The following is a 13,418-nucleotide window of genomic DNA, read 5'->3' on the forward strand; positions in this document are numbered from 1 at the left end:
GGGCCTCTTTCCTTGGCTGGTAAAATTGCTGTCTTCTCCCTCTGTCTTCACATGTTCTTTCCTCTGTGCACACAGGGCTGTGTCCAAATTTCCTCTTCTTATAAGAACACTGGGGCATATTGGATTAGGGCCCACCCTAATGACCTCATTTAACCTTAATTACCTCTATAAAAGCCCGGTCTCCAAGTGTAGTCCCATACTGAGGTATCCAGAGTTAGGACTCAACATATGAATTTGGGGGGGAGGATAATTTAGCCCATAATATCAATTTATGTGAATTCCTTACGCAGAGGACAGGGATGACAGCAGAAACTCCAGAAAATGAAAAACAATTGGTCCAAAATATCATTTGAACAGCTAACAAACTGAACTTGTGGTATTTGTTCTTATTAGGTACAATTTCCTGAAGAAAAGTTCATGGAAACTATTAAAAAGAAATGATTAAAAGTAACTGCTTTTTCTTTCAGACTTCTTTAAATTACCTCAAAATTCTCTTCCCAAAGATGTTTATTAAGTAAATACCTCTTATTTTGCCCAAAATGAAGTTTACCAAAAAGAAAATAAGTATCCCACACAGAAGGTTCTGTGTTTTTATTGATTAGAATTGTGTACAGTTGTAATCCTTCCATCATACACATAATATACAGTAACTATCAAATATCTGATACTAAAATAACTTACTTACAAATTCTAATATTGAACACAGAATAATTCTATCCCTATTAAAAATAAAAAAACAACCACTGAGTATCTTGGAAAATTTAATTCAGACCGTTATTTCACAATTTGGAAATCTGAGTAATCCAACTTTAAGATGACTTTCTCATTGTTGAAGCTTGCTCTATCAATGTGCGATTTGGGACTTCCTCTTGTCTCAAGCCATTCCTGCATATGACGTACTTTGGAGGTGGGACCTTGCAATTGTCCTTGCACTGTGCCCTGGTCAGTGTTCTGGACCCAGCCTACTAATCCGAGCTTTTTACCCTCAGCCTAAGGGAAAGAGAAAGACAAGAGAGAGAAATCCAGTGAGATTGAACAAAACAAAATTAGACTACAATCTCTTGCCAGAATCTTGGCCTAGAATCAAGCCACTGAAACTAATTTGATATTGTCCAGAACAGTCAAAACAGAACTACAGCAAGGAGAATCTCATTGCTGATCTTAACATGCAGTGTTGACCACTTGACTCCATTTCCTTCTTCTACCCTATAAAACCAGGCACCAGAAATTTTCACTATGTCGTCAATTTGGTTAAGTACTAAAGATTTAAGACCAAATCAGATGTTTTCAAAATGATTCCCTAAGGATGACTGTTGTTAGGATACTGGAGTATTATCTTGTTCATTTTCCGTCTCCTAATCAAGAATCTACTGGGTATATTAAATAGAAAAAGCATGAAGCTATTTGATCCTTCTTTTTTTCTTTAACCAAGACCACACCTAAACAAATCCAGATGATTAAGTGTCCAATATCTCTTTAAAGATCATTAGAGAGTATTTTACAATTTCCTGGGCAAGGCAACCCACTGTTCTCACTGTAAAGAAACTGTCTAACCCAAGGTCTTTATGTTGCATCCAAAGCCCACTTTCTCTCATCCTCCTAGAGAAGGTAAAAGCAGCTGGTGATCAGCCTCTAAACACCAAAGTTTCATGAGACTACATTAACTACTGTTTTCACTTGACTTTCTTCTGTCTAAATAATCACAATGTCTTTAATGTTGCATAAGCTTATGAAAATCATCTAATCACCGTAGTTGCTCTTTTCTTAGGCTTTCCAATGCTGTTTCCTTTAAACCATTAACTGTGGAATAACTGAAAATTGGGGAAAGGTAGCAATGTTTTAGAGGCAACTTTATTTTTGTAAAATTTCCAATTAAGGATATTATAAAAGTTATTGATTGTTACATTCTATCTAAATAGAAGGGGTCAGATTACAAAAGAAAACAGGAGTTAACTTGATTGCATGTCCAAATGCCAGACTAGTGACCTAGTAAATATGGGAAATTGCTGGAGTTGGCCAAAGGAAATGTTATGCATAGCAAAACTATGTTTGATGAGGAACTGAAGTATTCATCAAATCAGTTACGTTCAAAGCAAAGACATGTTTGCATAATGAACAAGAGACTTTGGTCAAATAAATAACAGTTTAAAGGATACAGAGGAAATTAAGGAATGAAGAAAAATAAGAGATACCTACAGCATGATTGAGTGTTGTAGATTGTGGCATTAAAAAAGAATGCAGAGAATGGATTTGAATAAGACTCCACATCCAGCTGACTTTGTGTAACAACTGCACTCTTCTACTTCTTTTAACCTAGGGGAATGGGCTATCCCTAGTTCTTAGTTACCTTATATGGTAATTAGCTATGGGAATGATTGTGTTGAGTTTTGAGCAGGAGGTTATAACAGTACTGCTCAAAACTAATTTATTTAAATTTTAAATTGCAATACGATTTATCTGAACTCTGAGAGTGAACAAAACACTCCCAACTTTGACTGGTGTTGAGAATGGGGATTTCCTATAGGTTTTATTTGTGCACTCGATTCTGTTCTTCTTATATATATATATATATATATATATATATATATATACACACATATATATGTATATTTATTTATTTGGTTGCACAAGGTCTTAGTTGCGGCAGGTGGGCTCCTTAGTTGTGACATGCGAACTCTTAGTTGTAGCATTAATGTGGGATCTAGTTTCCTGACCAAGGATTGAACCCAGGCCCCTTGTATTGGGAGCATGGAGTCTTATCCACTGTGCCATCAGGGAAGTCCCTGTTTTTATTTTTAAATGATAACATAATGTTGCTGAGTCATGTTCAGTTTTGAATATATATCTAAACAAGTAAGCAGTGTTTTCTCCTACGAAAATTCCAAAAAGCTAATTCTCCCTCGTAATAATATTTCTGCTTGGATGGTCATCTGGAAACGTTTTTTTTGTTTTGTTTTGTTTTTTGCGGTACGCAGGCCTCTCACTGTTGTGGCCTCTCCCATTGCAGAGCACAGGCTCTGGATGCGCAGGCCCAGCGGCCATGGCTCACGAGCCCAGCCGCTCCGCGGCATGTGGGATCTTCCCGGACCGGGGCACGAACCCGTGTCCTCTGCATCGGCAGGCGGACTCTCAACCACTGCGCCACCAGGGAAGCCCCTGGAAATATTTTAACGAATATAATCACCAACTCTAGTCTCAATCTAAAAAGAAAGTACCCTCAAACCAATAACCTAGACTTCCACCTTAGGAAACTAGAAAGAGAAGAGCAAACTGAACCCAAAACAAGCACAAAAAAGGAAATAATAAGGATTAGAGCAGGAGTTAATAGATACAGAAAAAAGAAAAAAAGAAAGGAAGGAAGGAAAGCAGGAAGAAAGAAAAAATAAATGAAACCAAAAGTTGATTCTTTAAAAAGACCAACAAAGTTGTCAAACCTTAAGCTAGCCTGATCAATTAAAAAAAAGAGAGAGAGAGAAGGCTCAAAGTACTAAAACCAGAAATGAAAGAGGGGACATTACCACCAACCTTACAAAAAAAATAAAAGGATAAGAAGGGAATAATATGAACAGCTGTATTCTAACAAATTAGATACCTTGGATTAAAAGAGCAGATACCTAGAAAGACTCAAAAACTACAGAAGCTGAATTAAGAAGAAATAGAAAATCTGAATAGACCTATAACAAGAGATTGAATTAGTAATCAAAAACTGCCCATGATATGTCAATGGACATTTAGGTTGATTCCATGTCCTGGCTATTGTAAATAGAGCTGCAATGAACACTGTGGTACATGACTCTTCTTGAATTATGGTTTTCTCAGGGTATGTGCCCAGTAGTGGGATTGCTGGGTCATATGGTAGTTCTATTTGTAGTTTTTTAAGGAACCTCCATACTGTTTTCCATAATGTGGCACATATATACAATAGAATATTACTCAGCCATAAAAAGGAATGAAATTGAGTTATTTGTAGTGAGGTGGATGGACTTAGAGTCTGTCATACAGAGTGAAGTAAATCAGAATGAGAAAAACAAATACCGTATGCTAACGCATATATAGGGAATCTAAAAAAAAAATGGTACTGATGAACTTAGTTGCAGGGCAGGAATAAAGAGGTAGACATAGAGAATGAACCTGATGACATGGGGTGGGAGGGCAAAGCTGGGGTGAAGTGAGAGTAGCATCGACGTACATACATTATGGAATGTTAAATAGTTGGCTGGTGGGAAGCAGCAGCATAGCACAGGGAGATCAGCTCAGTGCTTTGCGATGACCTAGAGGGCTGGGATAGGGAGGATGGGAGGGAGGCTTAAGAGGGAGGGGATGTGGGGATGTGTGTATGGGTGTAGCTGATTCGCTTTGTTGTACAAATGAAACTAACATGGTATTGTGAAGCAATTATACTCCAATAAAGATGTATTAAAGGGCTTCCCTAGTGGCGCAGTGGTTAAGAATCCGCCTGCCAATGCAGGGGACACGGGTTCGAGCCCTGGTCTGGGAAGATCCCACATGCTGCAGAGCCTGTGCGCCACAACTACTAAAGTCCACGTGCCACAACTACTGAGCCTGTGCTCTAGAGCCCGCGAGCCACAACTACTGAGCCCACGTGCCACAACTACTGAAGCCTGCGTGCCTAGAGCCCATGCTCCGCAACAAGAAAAGCCACCGTAATGAGAAGCCCGCGCACCACAACAAAGAATAGCCCCTGCTCACCACAACTAGAGAAAGCCCGCGTGCAGCAACTAAGACCCAAAGCAGCCATAAATAAATTTATATTTTAAAAAAATGGGCAACGGATTTGGAGACATTTCTCCAAAGAAGAAATATCTTCTTCCATGTGCCAATAAGCACATGAAAAGATGTTCAACATCATTAATCATTAGAAGGCAAACAAAACCACAATGAAGGTATACACATACACCAGAATATTACAGAGCCTTAAAAAGCAAGGAAATTTGAACAGATGCTACAACATGGATGACTCTTAAGGATGTTATGCTAGTGAAATAAGCAAGTCAGGAAAAAAACTGAATACTATATGATTCTACTTATATGAGTTACCTAGAGTAGTCAAATTCATAGAGACAGAAAGTAGAACTGTAACTGCCAGGGGCTAGGGAAGGGGAATCAGGAGTTATTGTTTAATGAGTACAGAGTTTCAGCTTTGCAAGATGAAAAGAGTTCTGTGGATGGATGATGGTGATGGTACCACAACAATATGAATGTACTTAAGGTCACTGAACTGTATACTCAAAATGGTTAAAATGGCAAATTTTACATTATGGATATTTTACCACAATTAAAAAATATGTGTTCTATAGTTTCCAAATATTTGGGAATTTCCCAGTTTTCTGTTATTGATGGCAGTTTAGTTTCATTATGGTCATAGGAGAACATGCTTTATATGACTTAAATCCTTTTAAATTCATTGATACCTCAAAACAAAACAACAAAAACCCAAAATGAGATACCACTTCACACTCACCAGGATGGCTATAATAAAGAAGACAGACAATAACAACTGTTGACAATTGGGAGGAATTGGAATTCTCAGGCGTTGATAGTGGGACTGTCAAGTGGTGCAGCTGCTTTGGAAAACTGCTTTGGCAGTTCCTCAAAAAGTTATACGTGGAGTTATCATGTGACCCAGCAATCTACTCCTAGGCATATATACCCAAGGGAACTGAAAACAATGTTTACATAAAAACAGGTACATAAATGTTCACAGCATCATTATTTATAACAGATAAAAAGTAGAAACCACCGAAATGCCCATGAATTGATGATTGGATATATACAACGTGTTATATCCATACAGTGGAATATTTTTTTAAACAATTATTTTATTATTTATTTATTTGGCCACACTGCAAGGCTTGTGGGATCTTAGTTCCCCAACCAGGGATTGAACCCAGGCCCTGGCAGTGAATGCACCGAGTCCTAACCACTGGACTGCCAGGGAATTCCCCATACAATGGAATATTACCCAGCCATAAAAAGAAATGAAGTACTGATATAAGCTACAACATGGATAAATCTTGAAAACATGTCAAGTGAAAGAAGCCAAACACAAAAGGCCACATATTGTATGATTCCATTTACATTAAATGTCCAGAACAGGCAAATCCATAGAGATAGAAATGAGGTTAGTGGTTGCCAGGGGCTGGGGGGATGAAGAGTGAGTGCTAATGGGTGTGGGGTTTCTTTTTGGGGTGATAAAATGTTCTGGAATTAGTGTACATCTTTATGAATACTAAAAAACCACTGTATTATACACTTAAAAAAATAAATTTATTATTTATTTAATTGTTATTCTTTTTTGGCTGCGTTGGGTCTTCGGTGCTGCGTGCGGGCTTTCTCTAGTTGCAGCGAGCAGGGGCTACTCTTCGTTGCGGTGGGCAGGCTTCTCATTTCAGTGGCTTCTCCTGTTGTGGAGCATGGGCTCTAGGCACGTGGGCTTTGGTAGTTGTGGCTCGCAGGCTTTAGAGCACAGCCTCAGTAGTTGCAGCGCACGGGCTTAGTTGCTCTGCGGCATGTGGGATCTTCCCGGACCAGGGCTCGAACCTGTATCCCCTGCATTGGCAGGCGATTCTTAACCACTGCACCGCCAGGGAAGACCTGTATTATACACTTTAAAAGGGTGATTTTTAAAAAATATTTATTTATTTAATTTATTTAGTTTTGGCTACGTTGGGTCTTAGTTGCCTTAAGCGGGATCTTCGTTGCAGTGCAGGGGCTCTTCGTTGCGGTGCGCGGGCTTCTCTCTAGTTGTGGCGTGCGGGCTCTAGAGCACGTGGGCTCTGTAGTTGTGGTGCATGGGCTCAGTAGTTGCGGTGAGTGGGCTTAGTTGGCCGCGGCATGTGGGATCTTAGTTCCCCGACCAGGGATTGAACCCATGTCTCCTGCATTGGAAGGTGGATTCTTAACCACTGGACCACCAGGGAAGTCCCAAAAGGGTGAATTTTATGGAATGTGAATTATATTCCAACTTTAAAAAAAAATCCCTTCAAGTATTAGCACTCATTCTAGGAGTGATAGAATTAAATTAAGAGGCTAGATGATATCAACACATAAAAAGACTGTAGCAAAACAAAATAATTGTTAAAATGAACATATATAATAAAATGATTATAAGTAGTCAAGAATAAACTACAAGTCTAATTAAGGGGAAAAAAGGATGACACTTTCCTTGCAGTTTTCCAAATCAATATTTGTTTTTCTGCATTCTTTTATTCTCTCTTTAAATTGAGGGGTGGGAGGCGCAGTAGAGAAAGATGGAGTATACTGCCATCTGGTCCTTTTCGCTCAACAACTTTAATTAATCTTTGAGGCTGCTACCTCCATTTACTAAATCACAGGAACTTACCATACATAATTAGTAGCAAAGCTAATTGGAACATAGCTCTTGCTATGACTTTCAGTAATTCTCTTTTTCCAATAGGCACTTCATATATGAGCATGAAACAGGAGGAAATGATTTGCAAGTAATTGGAAAAAGAGGTAATGATATTTAACATTCATATTTCAAAGATTCACGTTTGAATTTTAAGGACCACAGTCCCAGGAATGTGACACTTGGCAAGTTCTGCAGTCTTAACTCAGTATCTTTGGGGTTGGAGATACATTGGGAAGGCAATAGCCTGATACCTCTCTATAGAAGACAGAAAGCAAACTGAGATTGCATCTGTGTGTGCCCACTGAGGGAGGATTAGTGATATTAAGACAGAGGCTGTCAATAGTTTGTTCATCCCCTCAACTACTCCCTAATATCCAATAGGAATACCAGGCTCCATGTTCAATGTTACCATTACTTACCCTGGAATGGATAAAGTATTTTCATTAGAAAAGCTTCACCTGGAAAAGGTAATTGTTCTTTAAAAGCTAAAATGAGCGGAAAGGAATTACACAGGGGAATGGGAGAGGTTGAAAAAGGAAAGAGGTCTGAAGAAAATGCAGCAGCTGCAGAGGAAGCAATTAAATGTCACAAGTTCACTTAAATGCCATCTCTTTGATCAATGTTAACTTTCCTACAAGAATTGTGACTTGGTTTGATGATGCCACAACAGGGAGAACTGGGGAAGCCCTCTATTCCCCTTTGGAAAAGAGAAGCTCACCCATATGTGTCTAGGTACTCAAGTACCACTGTTAGAAAAGACCAATAATAACAGTAGACAAATTTTCCATTTGCATTGTGTTTTACCCACTGCAAAGCATTTTCATACCCATTGTTTTACAAACCACCTCTTTGCCATCCAGCTACCAAACAGAAAGGTTCTCCAATGCATATTTTTCAGGAACATGTCTCTTGTTCCCATGCTCATACCCTAGGTATGTCCCCAAAGCCTGTAAGCCACATACCTGAGTGTACTTGCGGAAAAACACACCTTGCACTTTCCCAAAAACTTCATAATCCACTGATATCAGGGTGTCCCCTTCTGCCATACTCACGCTCAGACCTGTCAGAGACCATGAAAGCAGAAAAGTAAAGGACTCATTATCCTATTCCCGGGCCCCCAATCCTGAGGCAGAATGGGTCACACACACACCTCTCCATCGTTAACCACTGTGACCTCTCCCTGACCTTAAGGTGCCAGTACTTCGGAGTAAGCGGTCACGTGTAAGCGCGGGTGTGTGAAGTTAACAGGAAGACACCCGGGCAAGGGAGCCCACAGAGGCCTCTTCTGGGGCAATTACCTGCTTATCCAGTTACCTCCCTACACCCATCCCCGGTCTCGCTCCCTCTCCATCCCTCCCTCTTCCCACGCTAACCTGGCTTCCGCGCCCCCACCAGAATGCCCTATTAATATTTCAGGGCTAATCGAACTGATGAGCACGCCCCGTGGCCCTGCCCCAGGCTCACTCTCCTCGTCCTCCTCTCCGGTGGACTACCCGGGAGACCAGCAGGCCAATTGTTCCCCCGGTTGAGTAACCGCCGCGCCCGGTAACTTAGAACGCGGCTCCTCCTTCGCTGTCTCTCAGGCCCATCACCTCTACCGGCCAATCACGCACGGCGCGCTCGGCCCAGAGCCCGCCCAGAGGATGGGATTTCGGGACGCCAGTGTCTAGTAGCTCCAGAGCCTCCGATTGGCGGGGGGGCGGGATCTGTCCAGGGTCTCGGCTAGGATTCTGCACACCGAGCCCTCACCCCACCTCTGTCACTAAGCGCACGCCTTTTTTCATTTTTTCGCGGGGATAAAGACAAAGACGAAGAAACACTTGAGATAAATCCAATCATTCTGTAAATATTTACTGAGAGCCTCTGTGTGCCAGGCACATTTCTAGGTGGTTGACACACGTTAATGAACAAAAAGGATCCCTGGACCGGAGGAGATTAAATTCTGGAGACAGATGATAAACACTAAACATCATAAACAGACAAACAAATTAAATAGAAGACATACAACTTTTCTGCCCTTTTTCTCAGTTCTCCTCCAATTCTGAGTCATGCCTAAGTCTGGAATTGGTAGTGGAGATAACTGTATAGGAGGTCCCAGTGGAGGTTATTTCTCCCTCTGTGATTCTGGAAGCGGCCCACCAGAGTCTACCTTACTAAGAAACCTACAAACAATGCTTATCTAAAGCAATCAATCCATCAATCACAAGCACAAGCAAAATAACCCATAATCACAACTGAATCAGTCAATCTAAGCCAAGTGACCAAGTTGCATGAATTTCTTTTGGGAGAAGGGAATTGTCAAGGGGAGTTGTGGGTGATGATTGTTAAAAATAGGGTCACCTTGGGCTTCCCTGGTGGCGCAGTGGTTGAGGGTCCGCCTGCCGATGCAGGGGACACGGGTTAATGCCCCGGTCCGGGAGGATCCCACATGCCGCGGAGCGGCTGGGCCCGTGAGCCATGGCCGCTGAGCCTGCGCGTCCGGAGCCTGTGCTCCTCAACGGGAGAGGCCACAACACTGAGAGGCCCGTGTACCGCAACAACAACAACAACAACAAAAATAGGGTCACCTTATAGATAACTAATGAGAACATACTGTATAGCACAGGGAACTCTACTTAATGCACTGTGGTGACCTAAATGGGAAGGAAATCCAAAAAAGAGGGGACATATGTATATGTATAGCTGATTCATTTTGCTGTACAGTAGAAACTAACACAACACTGTAAAGCAACTATACTCCAATAAAAATTAATTAAAAAAAAAAGTAGGGTCACCTTGAAGGCATTTGAATACAGATACCCTTAAGATTAAGAATGTGTATGAAGGAAAACTGTGGTGTTTATTGTTGCTCTTTGGAGTGCTTGTGTACCTTACATCCCTTCATAACATAAGATTCCATTTGTGAATATGCCAGGTTGGCAGACTTGGCAAGGTGAGATGGATTTGCAATGGAAGCCATGGAGATTCATTATTCCATCAGCTCCCCACTACAAAGTGAGGATCCAGATCCTGGAGAATCATACAACCTCAGTGCTGGCGTTGGGGTGGGAGTGGGGTGGGAAGCTGAACTGAATTGTTACGCTTGGTAATATTTGAAAATAATGCTGAACAGAGTAACTGGCTGATGTTATTTAAAATTTATTTTTAAAAAACTAGTTTCTCTGTAGAATTAACCTATTGAGTATCTACTATGTATATACACTGCAGGATATACAAAGATGGATGGTATATAATCTTTGCCCTCAAAGAGTCTTTTATTTAGTGTAAGGGACAAATACGCGTGCAAATGATGACAATACAATGCACAACATGCTAATTCAATTCCACAAGCATCCACTGAGAGCTCATCATGAGCCAGCCCTGTGCTAGAACAAGGACAGAAAATATTATGAGAACACAAAGGAGCAAAGAGGTTCATTCTGGCTGGGAAGAGTGGGAAAGCATTCTTGGAGGAACCAGCATATTACCCAAGGTTACACAACCACAAACAGTAAGTGATGGAGCTGGGATTTAGTTCCAAGCAGTCTGAGTACAGAACCTACTCCCATGAATGCTATGCTCCACCACCTCCCAGTACGTGGAGCTTGGAGTAAGGCCACTGAGGTAAGAAAGTACAAGTAGTCAGGTGTGGCTGGACCAGGGTTTCTCAACCCTGGCTGCACATTAGGACCTTGGGGAAAGCTTTGTAAAATACTGATACCCGGGCCTCACTCCCAGAAATTGCTTTCCAGGTAGTCCTAAAGCACAGCCAAGGTTCAGATGCCCTGGGCTAGCCTCTGGGGAGGCAAGACTGGAAAGGTAGGCTGGACCTAATCTGGCAAGCTGAAGTTCCATGCAAAGTTACACATTTCAACTTTATCCTATAGGTAAAGAAGAAGCCACTGGGTAGGAGAATTATGGGGTCAGAAGTATTCAGGATAATTATTCTGGCAGCAGCCAGAAGGATAGGTTTGGGGAGCAGATGAATAGCAGTTAGGAGAGTGGTGCCATCCCAGTGAGAAGTGAGGGAGAAACTCACCTAGGGTTGTAGAAACGTAAAGGAGGGGACATATATAAGAGACATCGCAGAGTAACTTCAACGGAGCCTGCTGACCAGTTAGAGAGAGGGGGTGACAAAGTGGGAGGAGTAGAAGATGACTGATGCTTTCAGCATGGGAGGAAACACTGGAGAAGTAGATTGGGGAACGCGGAGGCGATCACAACTTCGTTTTCTGTCACATTGAGTTTGTGGTTCCTGAGGAACATTCACGTGCAAGTGCTACATGGGAATTTGGAAATTTGAGTCCGTAATTAAGGAGAGAGAACTAAGCTAGATATCATTTAAACATAGGTGAGACCTGAAATTTCAGCATTTGGCTGAAATCATTAAGGAAGAGAATGTCTGAAACTACATTTATATGAGAAATACGAGGGCCTTGGAGAACACCTAACATTTGGGGGGAAGGTGAAGAAAAGACATAAATGCAAGGACATGAAAGAAGAAACCAAGAAGGCACACAGGAGCAAGTGAGAAGAGTTCCAACGGAGAGAAAAATCAATGTCAAATGAGTAGGCTGAAGAAATAGCAGCTTTTGTCTTTAGGGTCATTGGAAAGTCACTGGTAGCCTAGCAGTTAAATAAAGCGGACAGAGGGGAACCAGACCACAATGGACTGGACAATGAAGGGGAGTTGAGGAAGTGGGGGCAGGAAATGTAAAGTTTTCTATTAAGACGTGGAGAAGAGGAGAAAGGAATGGGACCCTAAGGTGAAAGGTGTGGCCAAGGGAAATGAGGCTTTTTGTGCAGGGCAAAGTTAAGCATATTCTAAAACCACAGAAGCGTGTGTGGATAGATACAACTTGAGGTTAACAAGATGCAGGGGTAAAGGGAGTCAGTTCCTGGAGGGTACTGAAAGGGACTAAGTCAAGAGAACTCAAGGGAAGACAAAGATTCTTCTTCCTCATAAAGAGGGAAAGAAGTCAAGATGGAGGGAGGCACCCTGGGAAATTCTGCCAGGCTGGAGGGGAGCTTCTGGAGTTGATGACAGGCAAGCCCCATGCTGAGATAACCGGGACTTTGAGAAGAGCGGGAAATGTCTGAAAATGCATACATAGAGAAGACAGTGGAGAGTCAACTAGGAAAGAAAACAAGGCATAAAAGGACTGCCTTGGAGCACCACCAAGGCGTTTCTTTATAACATGTAAAAGCTGTATTATGACATGTTGAAGTATTAACACCGACCACTGCTGTCTATATTATTTTCCATGTGCATGAATCTTTTAAGTAGTTACAGGGAGAAAAGTAAGCTGCCTGTTCCAAACAGCTTACACAAATGAACTGAAGTATGAAGACAAATAAACTCTCTTCTGATGTTAGCAAGTTATGGAGTATCTTTAGCGTTGAAACCAGGTTATACTGAGCATTTTCGATCTGGTAGTTAACTTTATTATCATTACACTTGTCTGAGTCACTCCTGGGCCCTAAGAAGAGAGGGCCAGAGTTACCACGTGAGAGTAAAACATTATATCAAAATAATTAGATTGGCTACAAAAATTTCCCCCCTTCTGCGTAGCAAAACCTAGCCGAGTTGCTAAAATTTGACGCAAGCTCCAAACTATTTGCGAGGAAAAGCATGGAGAGATAGTATACAGCCGTACCTGGGGCCCGTACAAGGCAGCCGAACGTGCTAAGAAAGGCTATCAGCAGGCCCACTCCCGCTAAGGGGGCAGACACCGGAATCCTGCGGCAGAATGACTTGAGGGCACATCTAGGCGCTCCGTCTTTTGCCAGAGAAGGGCACACCCCAGGATCTGAGACCATCGCTCTGAGAAAAATCCAAGCTCTTTGATGGAGCCCCAGAAAAGCCTCTCCCACCCCATTCCCCCGTCCCCTAAGGGCAGAGCTGGACGGAGCTGCAGAGTTGGCGGGACACCGGGTCAGGCGACACCCTGGTCGACCGCGCCCGCGGCCGGGGCGGCGCCCGGTGGTGTGCGGACTGCGCTTGCGCACGCCTCACCCACCCACCCACCGCGGAATTCGCTGCGAG

The 13,418-nt window shown here is 42.2% G+C and overlaps 1 protein-coding gene across 2 annotated transcripts; it reads right to left on the bottom strand.

Annotated features, from left to right (window-relative positions):
- Positions 1 to 561: 561 nt before the first annotated feature.
- ACYP1 (acylphosphatase 1) lies at positions 562 to 13,338 on the bottom strand. 2 transcript variants are annotated; one of them, XM_032624859.1, is made up of 3 exons: positions 13,030 to 13,338; positions 8,356 to 8,453; positions 562 to 990 (listed from the first exon to the last, which is right to left on the bottom strand). In XM_032624859.1, exons 1-3 carry the CDS (start codon positions 13,190 to 13,192, stop codon positions 775 to 777), a joined length of 477 nt encoding a protein of 158 aa, XP_032480750.1. In that variant the 5' UTR covers positions 13,193 to 13,338; the 3' UTR covers positions 562 to 774. The 2 variants fall into 2 exon arrangements, with proteins under 2 accessions (XP_032480750.1, XP_032480751.1); XM_032624860.1 differs by lacking the exon at positions 13,030 to 13,338 and adding an exon at positions 8,767 to 8,927.
- Positions 13,339 to 13,418: the final 80 nt, after the last annotated feature.

The sequence above is a fragment of the Phocoena sinus genome, chromosome 2, assembly GCF_008692025.1.
Source record: "Phocoena sinus isolate mPhoSin1 chromosome 2, mPhoSin1.pri, whole genome shotgun sequence".
Taxonomy (NCBI): Eukaryota; Metazoa; Chordata; class Mammalia; order Artiodactyla; family Phocoenidae; genus Phocoena; species Phocoena sinus.

Coding starts and splice junctions, on each gene's coding strand:
- ACYP1 (XM_032624859.1), bottom strand. CDS start 13,192: ATGGTCTCAGATCCTGGGGTGTGCCCTTCTCTGGCAAAAGACGGAGCG. Junction 8,454..13,029: donor CTGCCTTGTACGGGCCCCAG/GTACGGCTGTAT, acceptor GGTCTCTGACAG/GTCTGAGCGTGAGTATGGCA. Junction 991..8,355: donor TTTTCCGCAAGTACACTCAG/GTATGTGGCTTA, acceptor TCTTTCCCTTAG/GCTGAGGGTAAAAAGCTCGG.